This window comes from Panulirus ornatus, chromosome 73 (assembly GCF_036320965.1).
Source record: "Panulirus ornatus isolate Po-2019 chromosome 73, ASM3632096v1, whole genome shotgun sequence".
NCBI classification, from domain to species: domain Eukaryota; kingdom Metazoa; phylum Arthropoda; class Malacostraca; order Decapoda; family Palinuridae; genus Panulirus; species Panulirus ornatus.
The window spans coordinates 13,109,090-13,128,487 of record NC_092296.1 but is presented as its reverse complement, the minus strand read 5'-3'; the positions used below and the strand labels follow the sequence as shown (position 1 = coordinate 13,128,487).

The window sequence follows — 19,398 nt, the reverse complement described above, 5'->3', positions numbered from 1 at the left end:
TGTCTGGAGCCACGAACGCCCAATTATAAACATCTTCACACGCGCCAGGTTGGCACACCCATCTACCACACAGTTATCATGTCCAGATGTCTGACGACCTGTTACATGGTCACTAAATAAACTCATGCCACAGATGCTCTACACGACATCAACTGGGCTCATTATCCTTAATTAATGACAACCGTTATCAAAAGTACTCGATGGCGGCTTGTGGCAACTGTTTTTCCCGTGCATGTAAATATGGCGCCACCCTGACCAGGGTGACGAGTCGAAGTTTATCAGTGAGTGAGAAGTGATGGTGGATGATGGTGGACATGTACATTGTGTGTAGATAAACTAGTGGGTAAACACAGGCCGGCCAAGGTGAGTTAAGCCCTGGTACTCACCGCTACTGTTGTTAATCAAGAGAAAAGATATTCCACAGGTTTAGATCTAACTTACGTTCTTTGAATAAGGTGAGAAATACAAAGATGTGCGTTATATATATATATATATATATATATATATATATATATATATATATATATATATATATATATATATATATATATATATATATATATAACCGCAGGGAAATGAAAAACGATTAGTTCCCAAGTGCACTTTCGTGTAATGATCACATCTTCTGGGGAGATACAAGGATGAGATAGAAGACGTAGAACAGTCAGTTTATATACAACGAAGAGACGTTTGGTAAACAAGCGATACCGGATGGTTGTGTCCAGGCCTGGCATCAGGCCTCTCATACAATAATATCATACGGACAAGAACGAGAATTATAAAATTTTTTGCTTCCGACGAAGTATTCAAGCTTCAGTCTACACAAACTTGATAACTTAGTCGCAGGCGAAAGTTTGTAAACGGTTCCCTTTCCTGTCCATATAATACAGATTTAGGCTCGACGCCCCCAGACTGACACTGTGGCTAGGCTCGACCCCCCCAGACTGACACTGTGGCTAGGCTCGACCACCCAGACTGACACTGTGGCCAGGCTCGACCCCCTGACTGACACTGTGATTAGGTTCGACCCCCCAGACAGACACTGTGGCTAGGTTCGACATCCCAGGCTGACACTGGCTAGACTCGACACCCTAGACTGATACTGTGGTAAGGCTCGACCCCCAAGACTGACACTGTGCCTAAGTTCGACCCCCAGACTGACACTGTGGCTAGCTTCGACCCTCCAGACTGACACTGTGGCTAGGCTCGACCTCCCAGAATGACACTGTGGCTAGGCTCGATCCCCAAGACTGACACTGTGGCCAGGCTCGACCCCCTGATTGACACTGTGACTAGGTTCGACCCCCCAGACAGACACCGTGGCTAGGTTCGACATCCCAGGCTGACACTGGCTAGGCTCGACACCCTAGACTGACACTGTGGTAAGGCTCGACCCCCAAGACTGATACTGTGCCTAAGTTCGACCCCCAGACTGACACTGTGGCTAGGTTCGACCCTCCAGACTGACACTGTGGCTAGGCTCGACCCCTAGACTGACACTGTGGCTATCCTCGACCCCCCAGACTGATGCTGTGGCTAGGCTCGACACCCCAGACTGACAGTTCTACCCCCAGGTTTGACACCCAGACTGACACTGTTATTAGGTTCAACCCTTCAGACTGGCACTGTGGCAAGGGTCGACTACCCAGACCGACACTGTGGCTAGGCTCGATCCCCCAGACTGACACTTTTTTAGGCTCGATCCCCCAGACTGACACTGTTTTTAGTCTCGACCCCTAGACTGACACTGTGGCTAGGCTCGACCCCCAGACTGACACTTTTTAGGCTTCACCCCTCCACACTGGCTGTGGCTAGGCTCGACCCCCCAGACTGATACTGTGGCCAGGCTCGACCCCTCAGACTGACACTGTAGTTAGGCTCGACCCCCCAGACTGACACTGTGGCTAGGCTCAACCCCCAGACTGACACTGTGGCTAGGCTCGACCGCCTAGACTGACACCGTGCCTAAGTTTGACCCCTAGACTGACACTGTGGCTAGGCTTATCCCCCCAGACTGACAGTTTTTAGGCTCGACACCCCTGACCGACACTTTTTTAGGTTCGACCCCCAGACTGACACTGTGGCTAGGTTCGACACCCCAAACTGACACTGGCTAGGCTCGACACCCTAGACTGACACTGTGGCTAGGCTCGACCCACCAGACTGACATTGTGGCCAGGCTCGACCCCCAGACTGACACTGTGCTTAGGCTCGACCCCCAGACAGACACTGTGGCTAGGTTTGACACCCCAGGCTGACACTGGCACTGTGGCCAGGCTCGACCCCTCAGACTGACACTGTAGTTAGGCTCGACCCCCCAGACTGACACTGTGGCTAGGCTCAACCCCCAGACTGACACTGTGGCTAGGCTCGAGCCCCCTAGACTGACAAGGTGCCTAAGTTCGACCCCTAGACTGACACTGTGGCTAGGCTTATCCCCCCAGATTGACAGTTTTTAGGCTCGACACCCCAGACCGACACTTTTTTAGGTTCGACCCCCAGACTGACACTGTGGCTAGGTTCGACACCCCAAACTGACACTGGCTAGGCTCGACACCCTAGACTGACACTGTGGCTAGGCTCGACCCACCAGACTGACATTGTGGCCAGGCTCGACCCCCAGACTGACACTGTGCTTAGGCTCGACCCCCAGACAGACACTGTGGCTAGGTTTGACACCCCAGGCTGACACTGGCTAGGCTCAACACCCTAGACTGACAATGTGTCAGGCTCGACCCCCCGACTGACACTGTGCCTAAGTTCGACCCCCAGACTGACACTGTGGCTAGGCTCGACCCCCAGACTGACACTGTGGCTATCCTCGACCCCCAGACTGACACTGTGGCTAGGCTCGATCCCTCGACTGACACTGTGCCTAAGTTCAACCCCCAGACTGATACTGTGGCTAGGCTCGGCCCCCAGACTGACACTGTGGCTATCCTCGACCTCCAGACTGACACTGTGGCTAGGCTCCACCCCCCCAGACTGACAATGTGCCTAGGGTCGACCCCCAGAATGACACTGGCTAGGCTTGCCCCCCAGAATGACACTGTGGCTAGGCTCGACCCCCAAACAGACACTGTGGCCAGGCTAGACCGCCAGACTGACAATGTGGTTAGGCTCGATCCCCAGACAGACTGTGTGGCTAGGTTCGACACCCTAGGCTGACATTGGCTAGGCTCGACACCCTAGACTGACACTGTGGTTAGGCTCGACCCCTAAGACTGACACTGTGCCTAAGTTCGACCCCCAGACTGACACTGTGGTTAGGTTCGACCCTCCAGACTGACACTGTGTCTAGGCTCGACACCCCAGGCTGACATTGGCTAGGCTCGACACCCTAGACTGACACTGTGGTTAGGCTCGACCCCCAAGACTGACACTGTGCCTAAGTTCGACCCCCAGACTGACACTGGCTAGGCTCCACCCCCCAGACTGACAATGTGGCTAGGGTCGACCCCCAGACTGACACTGGCTAGGCTCGCCCCCCCCAGAATGACACTGTGGCTAGGCTCGACCCCCAGACTGACACGGTGGCCAGGCTAGACCCCCAGAGTGACACTGTGGTTAAGCTCGATCCCCCAGACAGACACTGTGGCTAGGTTCGACACCCCAGGCTGACATTGGCCAGGCTCGACACCCTAGACTGACACAGTGGTTAGGCTCGACCCCTAAGACTGACACTGTGCCTAAGTTCGACCCCCAGACTGACACTGTGGCTAGGCTCCACCCCCCAGACTGACAATGTGGCTAGGGTCGACCCCCAGACTGACACTGGCTAGGCTTGCCCACCAGAATGACACTGTGGCTAGGCTCGACCCCCAGACTGACACTGTGGCCAGGCTAGACCCCCAGAGTGACACTGTGGTTAGGCTCGATCCCCCAGACAGACACTGTGGCTAGGTTCGACATCCCAGGCTGACATTGGCTAGGCTCGACACCCTAGCCTGACACTGTGGTTAGGCTCGACCCCTAAGACTGACACCGTGCCTAAGTTCGACCCCCAGACTGACACTGTGGTTAGGTTCGACCCTCCAGACTGACACTGGCTAGGCTCGACACCCCAGGCTGACATTGTCTAGGCTCGACACCCTAGACTGACACTGTGGTTAGGCTGGACACCCAAGACTGACACTGTGCCTAAGTTCGACCCCCAGACTGACACTGTGGTTAGGTTCGACCCTCCAGACTGACACTGTGGCTAGGCTCGACCCCCCAGACTGACACTGTGGCTATCCTCGATCCCCAAGACTGACACTGTGGCTAAGCTCGACACCACAGACTGACACTGTTTTTAGGCTCGACCCCTAGACTGACACTGTTTTTAAGTTCGATCCTTCAGACTAACACTGTGGCTAGGCTCGACTACCCAGACCGACACTGTGGCTAGGCCCGACCCCCCAGACTAACAGTGTTTTTAGGCTCGACCCACCAGACGGACACTGTTTATAGTCTCGACCCCCTAGACTGACACTGTGGCTAGGCTCGACGCCCAGACTGACACTTTTTAGGCTTGACTCCCAGACTGACTGTGGCTAGGCTCGACCCCCTAAAATTGATAATGTAGCCAGGTTCGACCCCTCAGACTGACACTGTGGTTAGGCTCGACCCCCCAGACTGACACTGTGGCTAGGCTCAACCCCTCAGACTGACACTGTGGCTAGGCTCGAGCCCCTGGACTGACACTGTGCCTAAGTTCGACCCCCAGACTAACACTGTTTTTAGGCTCAACCCCCAGACTGACACTGTTTTTAGGCTCGACACCCCAGAATGATTGTTTTTAGGCTCGACCCCAAGACTGACACTGTTTTTAAGTTCGACCCCCAGACTGACACTGTGGCTAGGCTCGACAACCCAGACTGACAATGTGGCTAGAGTCGACCCCCAGACTGACACTGTGGCTAGGCTCGATCCCCCAGAATGACACTGTGGCCAGGCTCGACCCCCAGACTGACACTGTGGTTAGGCTTGACCCCCAGACTGACACTGTGGCTAGGTTCGACACCCCAGACTGACACTGGCTAAGCTTGACACCCCAGACTGACACTGTAGCTAGGTTCGACCCCCAGACTGACACTGTGGCCGGGCTCGACCCCCAGACTGACACTGTGCTTAAGCTGGACCACCCAGACAGACACTGTGGCTAGGTTCGACACCCCAGGCTAACACTGGCTAGGCTCGACACCCTAGACTGACACTGTGGTTAGGCTCGACCCCCAGACTGACACTGTGCCTAAGTTCGACCACTAAACTGATAATGTGGCTAGGCTCGACCCCCAGACTGACACTTTGGCTATCCTCGACCCCCCAGACTGACACTGTGGCTAGGCTCGACACCCCAGACCGACACTGTTTTTAGGCTCAACCGCCAGACAGAACTGTTTTAGGCTCGACCCCTCAGACTGATACTGTGGCTAGGTTCGACTACCCAGACCGACACTGTAGCTAGGCTTGACCCCCCAGACTGACACTGTTTTTAGGCTCGACCCCCAGACTGACACTGTTTTTAGTCTCGACCCCCTAGACTGATACTGTGGCTAGGCTCGACCTACCAGACTGACACTTTTTGCGCTTGACCCCCAGACTGACACTGTGGCTAGGCTCGACCCCCAGCCTGATACCGTGGCCAGGCTCGACCCCCAAGACTGACACTGTGGTTAGGCTCGATCCCCCAGACTGACACTGGCTAGGCTAAACACCGTGGCTAGGTTCGATCCCCAGACTGACAGTGGCTAATCTCGACACCCCAGATTGACACTGTGGCCAGGCTCGATCACCCAGACTGACACTACGGCCAAGCTTGACCCTTCAGATTGACAATATGGCTAGGCTCAACCCCCCAGACTGACAGTGTGGCTAGGTTCGACACCCCAGACTGAAACTGTGGCTAGGCTCGACCCCCAGATTGACACTGTGGCTAGGCTCGACCCTCCAGACTGACAGTGGCTAGGCTCGACCCCCAGACTGACACTGTGCCATGTTCGACCCCCCAGATTGACACTGAGGCTAAGCTCGACCCCCAGAATGGCACTGGCAAAGGCTCGACACCCCAGACTGACACTGTTTTTAAGCTCAACCCCCATACTGACACTGTGGCAAGGCTCGACCCCAGACTGACACTGTTTTTAGACTCGACCTCCAGACTGCCACTGTGGCCAGGCTCGACCCCCAGACTGACACTGTGGCTAGGCTCAACCCCCAGATTGACACTGTGGCTAGGCTCGACCCTCCAGACTGACAGTGGCTAGGCTCGACTCCCCAGACTGACACTGTGCCATGTTCGACCCCCCAGATTGACACTGAGGCTAAGCTCGACTCCCAGAATGACACTGGCAAAGGCTCGACACTCCAGACTGACACTGTATTTAAGCTCAGCCCCCAGACTGACACTGTGGCTAGGCTCGACCCCCAGACTGACACTGTTTTTAGTCTCGACCCCCAGACTGCCATTGTGGCCAGGCTCGACCCCCAGACTGACACTGCGGCCAGGCTCGACCCCTAGACTGACACTGTTGGCTAGGCTCGGCCCCCAGACTGACCCTGTGGCTAGGCTCAACCCCCAGACTGACAGTGGCTAGGCTCTACCCCAGACCGACACTGTGGCTAGGCTCGACCCCCAGACTGACACTGGATAGGCTCGACACCCCAGACTGACACTGTGGCTGGGCTCGACCCTCCAGACTGACACTGTGGCCAGGTTCGACCCCCAGACTGACAATGCTTAGGCTGGACCACCTAGACAGACACTGTGGCTAGGTTCGACACCCCATGCTGACACTGGCTAGGTTCGACACCCTAGACTGACACTGGTTAGGCTCGACCCCCCAGACTGACACTGTGCATAAGTTCGACCCCCAGACTGACACTGGCTAGGCTCGACCCCCAGACTGACACTGTGGCTATCTTCGACCCCCCAGACTGACACTGTGGCTAGGTTCGACACCCCAGACTGACACTGTTTTTAGGCTCAATCCCCAGACTGACACTGTTTTTAGGCTCGACCCATCAGACTGACACTGTGGCTAGGTTTGACTACCCAGACCGACACTGTGGCTAGACTTGACCCCCCAGACTGACACTGTTTTTAGGCTCGACCCCAGACTGACACTGTTTTTAAGTCTCGACCCCCTAGACTGACACTTTTTAAGCTTGACCCCCAGACTGACACTGATTTTAGGCTCAACCCCCAGACTGACACTGTTTTTAGGCTCGACCCATCAGACTGACACTGTGGCTAGGTTCGACTACCCAGACCGACACTGTGGCTAGACTTGACCCCCCAGACTGACACTGTTTTTAGGCTCGACCCCAGACTGACACTGTTTTTAAGTCTCGACACCCTAGACTGACACTTTTTAAGCTTGACCCCCAGACTGACACTGTTTTTAGGCTCGACCCCCAGACTGCCACTGTGGCCAGGCTCGAGCCCTCAGACTGACAGTGGTTAGGCTCGATCCCCAGACCGACACTGTGGCTAGGCTCATCCCCCAGACTGGCACTGCGGCTAGGCTCGACCCTCAGACTGAACTGTGGCAAGGTTCGACCCTCCAGACTGACACTGTGGCCAGGCTTGACACTCCAGACTGACACTGTGTCTAAGTTCGACTCCCGACTGACACTGTTGCAAGGCTCGACCCCCAGACTGACACTGTGGCTAGGCTTGACACGTCAGAATAATACTGTGGTTAGGCTCGACCGCCAGACTGATACTTTGGCCGGGCTCGACCCCTCAGACTGACACTGTGGTTAGGCTCGACCCCCCAGACTGACACTGGCTAGGCTCAAACCCCAGACTGATACTGTGACTAGGCTCGAAAACCTAGACTGGCACCGTGGCTAGGTTCGACCCCCAGGCTGACACTGTGGCTAGGTTCGACACCCCAGACTGACTGTGGCCAGGTTCGATCCCCCAGACTGACACTGTGGCCAGGCTCGACCCCCAGACTGACAATGTGGCTGGGCTCGACCCCCAGACTGACAATGTGGCTAGGCTCGACCATCCAGACTGACACTGTAGCCAGGTTCGACACCCCAGACTGACACTATTGCTAAGCTCGACCCTCAGACGGACACTGTGGCTAGACTTGACCCCCCAGACTGACACTGTGGCTAGGCTCGACCCCCGACTAACACTGTGGCTAAGTTCAAACCTAAAGACTGACACCGTGGCTAGGCTCAACACTCCAGACTGACTATGCCTAAGTTCGACTCCCAAGATCGACAATGTGGCTAGGTTCGACCACCAGACTGATACTGTGGCCAGGCTTGACACCTCAGACTGACACTGTGGCCAGGCTCGACCCCAGAGATTGACACTGGCAAGACTCGACCCCCAGACTGACACTGTTGGCTAGGCTCGACCACCCCCACTGACACTGTGGCTGGGCTTAACCCTCCAGACTGACACTGTGGCTAGACTCGACCCCTCAGACTGACACTTTGGGTAGGCTCGACCCTCCAGACTGACACCGTGGCCAGGTTCGACCATCCAGCCTGACACTGTGGCTAGGCTCGGCACCCCAGACTAACACTGTGCCTTAGTTCGATCCCCCAGACTGACACTGTGGCTAGCCTCGACCCCAGACTGACACTGTGGCTAGGCTCGACACCCCAGACTGACACTGTTTTTAGGCTCAACCCCCCAGACTGACACTGTGGTTAAGCTCGATCTCCCAGGCTGACACTGGCTAGGCTCCACCCCCAGACTGGCACTTTTTAGGTTCGACACCCAAGACTGACACTGTGGCTAAGCTCGACCCTCCAGACTGACACTGTGGCTAGGCTCGACACTCGTGACTGACACTGTGCCTAAGTTCGACCCCCCAGACTGACACTTTTTAGGCTCGACCCCCTAGACTGATACTGTGGGTAGGCTCGACCCCCCAGACTGACGCTTTTTAGGCTTGACCCACCAGACTGACACTCCCGCTAGGCTCGACCCCCAGACTGATACTGTGGCCAAGCTCGACCCCTCAGACTAACACTGTGGTTAGGCTCGACCCCCCAGACTGGCACTGTGACTAGGATCAACCCTCTAGACTGACACTGGCTAGGTTCGACATCCCAAACTGACACTGTGGCTAGGTTTGACTCCCCAGACTGACACTGTGGCCAGGCTGGACCCCCCAGATTGACACTGTGACCAGGTTCGACCCCCCAGACTGACAGTGTGGCTAGGATCGACCCTCCAGACTGAGTGTGGCTAGGTTCGACACCCCAGACTGACACTGGCTACGTTCGACACCCTAGACTGACACTGTGGCTAGGCTCGACCCCCAGATTGACACTGTGGCTAGGCTCGACCCCCAGACTGACGCTTTTTAGGCTCGACTCCCCAGACTGACAGTTTTTAGGCTCGACCCCCAGACTGACACTGTGGCGCGACTCCACTAATAGACTGACACTGTGACTAGGATCAACCCTCTAGACTGACACTGGCTAGGTTCGACATCCCAAACTGACACTGTGGCTAGGTTTGACTCCCCAGACTGACACTGTGGCCAGGCTGGACCCCCCAGATTGACACTGTGACCAGGTTCGACCCCCCAGACTGACAGTATGGCTAGGATCGACCCTCCAGACTGAGTGTGGCTAGGTTTGACACCCCAGACTGACACTGGCTACGTTCGACACCCTAGACTGACACTGTGGCTAGGCTCGACCCCCCAGATTGACACTGTGGTTAGGCTCGACCCCCAGACTGACGCTTTTTAGGCTCGACTCCCCAGACTGACAGTTTTTAGGCTCGACCCACAGACTGACACTGTGGCGCGACTCCACTAATAGACTGACACTGTGACTAGGATCAACCCTCTAGACTGACACTGGCTAGGTTTGACATCCCAAACTGACACTGTGGCTAGGTTTGACCCCCCAGACTGACACTGTGGCCAGGCTGGACCCCCCAGATTGACACTGTGACCAGGTTCGACCCCCCAGACTGACAGTATGGCTAGGATCGACCCTCCAGACTGAGTGTGGCTAGGTTCGACACCCCAGACTGACACTGGCTACGTTCGACACCCTAGACTGACACTGTGGCTAGGCTCGACCCCCCAGATTGACACTGTGGCTAGGCTCGACCCCCAGACTGAGTTTTTAGGCTCGACCCCCAGACTGACACTGTGGCTAGGCTCGGCCCCCCAGACTGACACTGTGGCTAGGCTCAACCCCTCAGACTGACACTGGCTAGGCTCTACCCCCAGACCGACACTGTGGCTAGGCTCGACAACCCAGACGGACACTGTGGCTAGGCTTGACACCCCAGGCTGACTGTGGCTAGGCTTGACCCTCAAGACTGACACTGTGGCTAGGCTCGACACCCAAGACTGACACTGTGCCTAAGTTCGACCCTCCAGGCTGACACTGTGGCTAGGCTCGACCCCCAGACTGTTTTCAGGCTCGACCCCACAAGACACACTATTTTTAGGCTCGACCCCCCAGACAAACACTGTGGCTAAGCTCGACCCCCCAGACTGACACTGTGGATAGGTTCCATTCCCCAGACTGACGCTGTGGCTAGGTTCGATCCCCCAGAGTGACACTGTGGCTAGGCTCGACACTCCAGACTGACAATATGCCTAAGTTCGACTCCCAAGACTGACATTGTGGCTAGGCTCGACACCCGAGACTGACACTGTGCCTAAGTTCGACCCCCCAGACTGACAGTGTGTCTAGGCTCGACCCGCAAGACTGACAGTGTGGCTAGGTTCAACACCCCAGACTAACACTGGCTACGCTCGACACCCTAGACTGACACTGTGGCTAGGCTCAACACCCCAGACTGACACTGTTTTTAGGCTCGACCCCCAGACTGCCACTGTGGCCAGGCTCGACCCCCAGACTGACACTGTGGCCAGGCTCGACCCCTAGACTGACACTGTTGGCTAGGCTCGGCCCCCCAGACTGACACTGTGGCTAGGCTCAACCCCCGAGACTGCCACTGGCTAGGCTCTACCCCCCAGACCGACATTGTGGCTAGGCTCGACCCCCAGACTGACACTGTGGTTAGGCTCTACATCCCAGACTGACACTGTGGCTAAGCTCGACCCTCGAGACTGACACTGCGGCTAGGCTCGACCCCCGAGACTGACACTGTGCCTAAGTTCGACCCCCAGACCGACACTGTGGATAGGCTCGACCCCCAGACTGACACTGGTTTTGGGCTCGATCCCCAGACTGACACTGTTTTTAGGTTCGATCCCCTAGACTGAAACTGTGGCTAAGCTCGTCCCCCAGACTAACACTATGGCTAGGTTCGACCTCCAAGACTGACACTGGCTAGGTTCGACCCCGACTGACCTTGTGGCTAGGCTCGACCCTACAGACACAGTGTGGCTAGGCTCGGCACTCCAGACTGACACTGTGTCTAGGCTCGACCCCATAGACTGACACTGTGGCTAGGCTCGTCCATCCAGACTGACACTGTGGCTAGGCTCGACACACCAGACTGACACTGTGGCAATGTTCGACCTCTAGACTGACTCTGTGGCTAGGCTCGACACCCCAGGCTGACACTTATTTTGCTCGACCCCCAGACTGACAGTGGTTAAGCTCGACCCCCAGACTGACAATGTGGCGAGGCTCCACCCCCAGACTGACAATGTCTTTAGGCTCAACACCCCAGACTGACACTGTTGCTGAGCTCGACCCTCCAGACCGACACTGTGGCTAGGCTCGACACCCGAGACTGATACTGTGCCTAAGTTCGACCCCCCCAGACTGGCGCTGTGGCCAGGCTCGACCCCAGAGGTTGACACTGTGGCCAGGCTCAACCCCCCAGTCTGACACTTAGCTAGGCTCGACCCCTACTGACACTGGCCAGGCTCGACCCCTCAGACTGACACTGTGGTCAGGCTTGAGCCCCCAGACTGACTGTGGCTAGGCTCGACTCCCCAGACTGACAGTGTGGCTAGGTTCGACACCCCAGAATGACACTGGCTAGGCTCGACACCCTAGACTGACAATGTGGCTAGGCTCGACCCCCAGAGTAACACTGTGGCTAGGCTCGACCCCCAGACTAACGCTGTGGTTAGGCTTGACCCCCAGACTGACACTGTGGCTAGGTTCGACCCCAGACTGACACTGTGGCTAGGCTCAACCCTTCAGACTGACACTGTGGCTAGGCTCGACACCCAGACTGACACTTTGTCTTAGCTCGACCCAACAGACTGACGCTGTGGCTAGGCTCGACCCCCAGACTGACACTATGGCCAGGCTCGACCCCAGAGATTGACACTGTGGCCAGGCTCGACCCCCCAGTCTGACACTTGGCTAGGCTCGCCCCCACTGACACTGTGGCTAGGCTCAACCCTCCAGACTGACACTGAGGCTAGGCTCGACCCTCCAGACTGACACTGTGGCTAGGCTCGACACCCCAGACTGACCGTTTTTAGGGTCGACCCCCCCCAGACTGACAAGTGTTTTTAGGCTCGACCCCCAGACTGATACTTTTTAGGCTCGACTCCTAGACTGACACTGTGGCCAGGCTCGATCCCCAGACTGACACTGTGGTCAGGCTCGACCCCCAGACCGACACTGTTGGCTAGGTTCGACCTCCAGACTGACACTGGCTGGGCTCAACCCCCCAGACTGACAGTGGCGAGGCTCTACCCCCAGACCGACATTGTGGCTAGGATCGATCCCCAGACTGACACTGTGGCTAGGCTCTACATCCCAGACTGACACTTTGGCTAGGCTCGACCCTCGAGACTGACACTGCTGCTAGGCTCGACCCCTGAGACTGACACTGTACCTAAGTTCGACCCTCTAGACTGACACTGTGGCTAGGCTCGACCCCAGACTGACACTGGTTTTAGGCTCGACCCCCAGACTGACACTGTTTTTAAGTTCGACCCCGCAGACAAACACTGTGGCTAAGCTCGACCCCCCCAGACTGACACTATGGCTAGGTTCGACCCCCAAGACTGACACTGTGGCTAGGCTCGACTCCTAGACTGACCCTGTGGCTAGGTTCGACCCTACAGACACACTGTGGCTAGGCTCGGCACTCCAGACTGACACTGTGTCTATGTTCGACCCCCCAGACTGACACTGGCTAGGCTCGTCCCTCCAGACTGACACTGTGGCTAGGCTCGACACCCCAGACTGACACTGTGGCAATGTTCGACCCCTAGAATGACTGTGTGGCTGGGCTTGACACCCCAAACTGACACTGTTGTTTTGCTCGACCCCCAGACTGACACTGTGGTTAAGCTCGACCCCCCAGACTGATAATGTGGCTAGGCTCCACCCCCAGACTGACAATGCTTTTAGGCTCAACACCCCAGACTGATAATGTTGCTAAGCTCGACCCTCCAGACTGACATTGTGGCTCGGCTCGACATCCGAGACTGACACTGTGCCTAAGCTCGTCCCCCCAGACTGATACTGTGGCCAGGCTCGACCCCAGAGATTGACACTGTGGCCAGGCTCGACCCCCCAGTCTGACACTTGGCTAGGCTCGACCCCCACTGACACTGTGGCTAGGCTCAACACTCCAGACTGACACTGTGGCTAGACTCGACCCCCAGACTGACACTGTGGTTAGGTTCGACCCCCCAGACTGACACTGTGGTTAGGCTCGACCCCCAGACTGACACTGTGGCTAGGTTCGACCCTCCAGACTGACACTGTGGCTAAGCTCGACACCCCAGACTGACACTGTGCCTATGTTCGACCCCCCAGACCGACACTGTGGCTAGGTTCGACTCCCAGACTGACACTGTGGCTAGGCTCGACACCCCAGACTGACACTGTTTTTAGGCTCGACCCCCAAGACTGACAGTGTGGTTAAGCTCGACCACCCAACAGACCCTGTGGTTAGGCTCCACCACCCAGACTGACAATGTTTTTAGGCTCGACACCCCAGACTGAAACTGTGGTTAGGCTTGACCCTCGAGACTGTCATTGTCGCTAGTCTCGACACCCGAGACTGACACTGCCAGATTAACCCTGTGGCTAGGCTCGACCCTACAGACACACTGTGGCTAGGCTCGGCACTCCAGACTGACACTGTGTCTAGGCTCGACCCCCCAGAATGACACTGTGGCTAGGCTCGTCCCTCCAGACTGACGCTGTGGCTAGGCTCGACACCCCAGACTGACACTGTGGCTATGTTCGACCCCCTAGACTGACTCTGGCTGGGCTCGACACCCCAAACTGACACTTTTTTTGCTCGACCCCCCAGACTGACACTGTGGCCAGGCTCGACCCCCAGACTGACAATGTGGCTAGGCTCCACCCCCCACACTGACAATGTTTTTAGGCTCAACACCCCAGACTGACACTGTTGCTAAGCTCGACCTTCCAGACTGACACTGGCTAGGCTCGACACCCGAGACTGACACTGTGCCTAAGTTCGACCCCCCAGACTGACACTGTGGCCAGGCTCGTCCCCCCAGTCTGACACTTGGCTAGGCTCGACCACCACTGACACTGTGGCTAGGCTCGAACCCCCAGACTGACACTGTGGCTAGGCTCGACCCTGCAGACTGACACTGTGGCTAGGCTCGACACCCCAGACTAACACTGTGGCTAGGCTCGACACCCCAGACTGACACTGTGCCCATGTTCGATCCCCCAGACTGACACTGTGGCTAGGTTCGACCCCCAGACTGACACTGTGGCTAGGCTCGACACCCCAGACTGACACTGTTTTTAGGCTCGACCCTCAAGACTGACGCTGTGGTTAAGCTCGACCCCCCCCCCCCCAACTGACACTAGGCTAGGCTCCACCACCCAGACTGACAATGTTTTTAGGCTCGACCCCCTCAGATTGAAACTGTAGCTAGGTTCGACCCTCCAGACTGACACTACGGCTAAGCTCGACACCCCAGACTGACTGTGGCTAGGCTCGACCCCCCAGAGTAACACTGTGGCTAGGCGCGACCCCCAGACTGACACTGTGGATAGGCTCGACACCCAGACTGACACTGTGGCTAGGTTCGACCCTAAGACTGACACTGGCTAGGCTCGACCCCCAGAATGACACTGTGGCTAGGCTTGACCCTTCAGACTGACACTGTGGCTAAGCTTGACCCCCAGACTGACACTTTGTCTAAGCTCGACCACCCAGACTGACGCTGTGGCTAGGCTCGACCCCCAGACTGACATTACGGCTAGGCTCGACACCCCAGACTGACACTGTGGCTAGGCTCGACCGCCCAGACTGATACTACTTTTAGGCTCGACCCCCCGGACTGACACTGGCTAGGCTCGACCCCCCAGACTGGCACTGTGGCCAGGCTCGACCCCCAAGACTGACACTGTGGTTAGGTTCGACCCCTCAGACTGAAACTGTGGCTAAGCTCAACCTCCAGACTGACACTTAGCTAGGCCTGACCCCCAGACTGACAATGTTTTTAGGGTCGACCCCCAGAATGATACTGTTTTAAGGCTCGACCACCCAGACTGACACTGTGGTTAGGTTCGACCCCCCAGACTGACACTGCTTTTAGGCTCGACTCCCAGACTGACACTGTGGCCAGACTCGACCCCCAGACTGACACTGAGGCTAGGCTCAACTCCCATACTGACACTGTGGCAAGGCTCGATCCCTCTGACTGACACACTGTGGCTAGGCTCGACCCCCAGACTAACACTGTGGCTAGGTTCGACCCCCCAGACTGACACTGTGGCTAGGCTCGACCCCCCAGACTGACACTGTGGCCAGGCTCGACCCCCCAGACTGACACTGTGGCTAGGCTCGACCCCCCAGACCCAGCGGTGGTGTGAGTGACCACGGACACTTCCACCCTCGTCCACAGGATGATGAAACGGTGTTGCTGCTGCTGTCCCTTACGACGGGGGTCTGCCATCATAGCCAGCCTCACCCTCGTAAGTACCTGGACCCTCCTGAAGGACGTGGACCCACCCTCGTAAGTACCTGGACCCTAATGAAGGGCGTGGACCCACCCTCGTAAGTCCCTGGACCCTCCTGAAGGGCGTGGGTTCACCCTCGTAAGTACCTGGACCCTCCTGAAGGGCGTGGGTTCACCCTCGTAAGTACCTGGACCCTCCTGAAGGGCGTGGGTTCACCCTCGTAAGTACCTGGACCCTCCTGAAGGGCGTGGACCCACCCTCGTAAGTACCTGGACCCTCCTGAAGGGCGTGGACCCACCCTCGTAAGTACCTGGACCCTCCTGAAGGGCGTGGACCCACCCTCGTAAGTACCTGGACCCTCCTGAAGGGCGTGGACCCACCCTCGTAAGTACCTGGACCCTCCTGAAGGGCGTGGACCCACCCTCGTAAGTACCTGGACCCTACTGAAGGGCGTGGGTTTCACACACTGTTATTTTCTTTCTTCCCCAAGTCTTGGAAATGGGTGTAAAACTGTGTAGTGAATCGATACTCAACATTAATACCAGAAGTGACTTAACATATCATCATTTTGTCTATTTTTATTATTATCATTATTATCATTATCATACAACTTTATCGATGGTCTGAGGTTTATATTTAACGACATAAATGACCCCTGGCTGAAGGTAGGCCTGAAGAAGCCCTAACCAATCAACCAACCAACCATATAACATCATGACCCATACATCATACACAGTAACACAGTCTGAGGGTGTATGATAACATCATGACCCATACATCATATACAGTAACAGTCTGAGGGGGTATGATAACATCATGACCCATACATCATACACAGTAACACAGTCTGAGGGTGTATGATAACATCATGACCCATACATCATATACAGTAACACAGTCTGAGGGTGTATGATAACATCATGACCCATACATCATACACAGTAACACAGTCTGAGGGTGTATGATAACATCATGACCCATACATCATACACAGTAACACAGTCTGAGGGTGTATGATAACATCATGACCCATACATCATACACAGTAACACAGTCTGAGGGTGTATGATAACATCATGACCCATACATCATACACAGTAACACAGTCTGAGGGTGTATGATAACATCATGACCCATACATCATACACAGTAACACAGTCTGAGGGTGTATGATAACATCATGACCCATACATCATACACAGTAACACAGTCTGAGGGTGTATGATAACATCATGACCCATACATCATACACAGTAACACAGTCTGAGGGTGTATGATAACATCATGACCCATACATCATACACAGTAACACAGTCTGAGGGTGTATGATAACATCATGACCCATACATCATACACAGTAACACAGTCTGAGGGTGTATGATAACATCATGACCCATACATCATACACAGTAACACAGTCTGAGGGTGTATGATAACATCATGACCCATACATCATACACAGTAACACAGTCTGAGGGTGTATGATAACATCATGACCCATACATCATACACAGTAACACAGTCTGAGGGTGTATGATAACATCATGACCCATACATCATACACAGTAACACAGTCTGAGGGTGTATGATAACATCATGACCCATACATCATACACAGTAACACAGTCTGAGGGTGTATGATAACATCATGACCCATACATCATACACAGTAACACAGTCTGAGGGTGTATGATAACATCATGACCCATACATCATACACAGTAACACAGTCTGAGGGTGTATGATACATCATGACCCATACATCATACACAGTACACAGTCTGAGGGTGTATGATAACATCATGACCCATACATCATACACAGTAACACAGTCTGAGGGTGTATGATAACATCATGACCCATACATCATACACAGTAACACAGTCTGAGGGTGTATGATAACATCATGACCCATACATCATACACAGTAACACAGTCTGAGGGTGTATGATAACATCATGACCCATACATCATACACAGTAACACAGTCTGAGGGTGTATGATAACATCATGACCCATACATCATACACAGTAACACAGTCTGAGGGTGTATGATAACATCATGACCCATACATCATACACAGTAACACAGTCTGAGGGTGTATGATAACATCATGACCCATACATCATACACAGTAACACAGTCTGAGGGTGTATGATAACATCATGACCCATACATCATACACAGTAACACAGTCTGAGGGTGTATGATAACATCATGACCCATACATCATACACAGTAACACAGTCTGAGGGTGTATGATAACATCATGACCCATATATCATACACAGTAACACAGTCTGAGGGTGTATGATAACATCATGACCCATACATCATACACAGTAACACAGTCTGAGGGTGTATGATAACATCATGACCCATACATCATACACAGTAACACAGTCTGAGGGTGTATGATAACATCATGACCCATACATCATACACAGTAACACAGTCTGAGGGTGTATGATAACATCATGACCCATACATCATACACAGTAACACAGTCTGAGGGTGTGTGTGCTCGGGGTACCATTACAGGCACAGGTCAGGTGTGTGTGCTGGGGTACCATTACTAGCACAGGTCAGGTGTGTGTGCTGGGGTACCATTACTGGCACAGGTCAGGTGTGTGTGCTCGGGGTACCATTACAGGCACAGGTCAGGTGTGTGTGCTGGGGTACCATTACTGGCACAGGTCAGGTGTGTGTGTGCTGGGGTACCATTACTGGCACAGGTCAGGTGTGTGTGTGCTCGGGGTACCATTACTGGCACAGGTCAGGTGTGTGTGTGCTGGGGTACCATTACTGGCACAGGTCAGGTGTGCTGTGCTCGGGGTAACATTACTGGCACAGGTCAGGTGTGTGTGCTGGGGTACCATTACGGCACAGGTCAGGTGTGCGTGTGCTGGGGTACCAATACTGGCACAGGTCAGGTGTTGTGTGCTCGGGAGTACCATTACTAGGCACAGGTCAGGTGTGTGTGTGCTGGGTACCAGTACTGGCACAGGATCAGTGTGTAGTGTGCTCGGGTACCATTACCTGCACAGGCCAGGTGTGTGTGCTGGGTACCAAATTACTGGCACAGGTCAGGTGTATGTGGCTCGAGGGTACCATTACAGGCACTGGTCAGGGGTGTGTGCTTGGGGTACATTACTGGCACAGGTCAGGTGTGTGTGCTCGGGGCTACCATTACCGGCACAGGTCAGGTGTGTGTGCTCGGGGTACCATTACTACTGCACAGGTCAGGTGTGTGTGCTCGGGGTGCCATTACTGGCACAGGTCAGGTGTGTGTGCTGGGGTACCATTACTGGCACAGGTCAGGTGTGTGTGCTCGGGGTACCATTACTGGCACAGGTCAGGTGTGTGTGCTCGGGGTACCATTACTGGCACAGGTCAGGTGTGTGTGCTCGGGGTACCAATACTGGCACAGGTCAGGTGTGTGTGCTCGGGGTAACATTACTGGCAGAGGTCAGGTGTGTGTGCTGGGGTACCATTACTGGCACAGGTCAGGTGTGTGTGTTCTCGGGGTACCATTACCGGCACAGGTCAGGTGTGTGTGTGCTGGGATACCATTA

General features: G+C 55.0%; 1 protein-coding gene across 4 annotated transcripts in view; it reads left to right on the top strand.

Moving 5' to 3' along the window:
- Positions 1 to 262: 262 nt before the first annotated feature.
- The window catches only part of LOC139748190 (uncharacterized), a 51,583-nt gene continuing 32,447 nt past the window's right edge, over positions 263 to 19,398 (top strand). For 2 of the 4 annotated variants that reach the window (XM_071660997.1, XM_071660993.1), the window contains exons 1-2: positions 278 to 455; positions 15,768 to 15,837. In XM_071660997.1, the coding sequence (XP_071517098.1) occupies positions 15,769 to 15,837 (69 nt within the window). In that variant the 5' untranslated portion in view covers positions 278 to 455; position 15,768. Of the gene's footprint in view, positions 456 to 15,767; positions 15,838 to 19,398 lie in introns of all 4 variants that reach the window. The other 2 variants (XM_071660994.1, XM_071660995.1) reach the window with 2 other exon arrangements.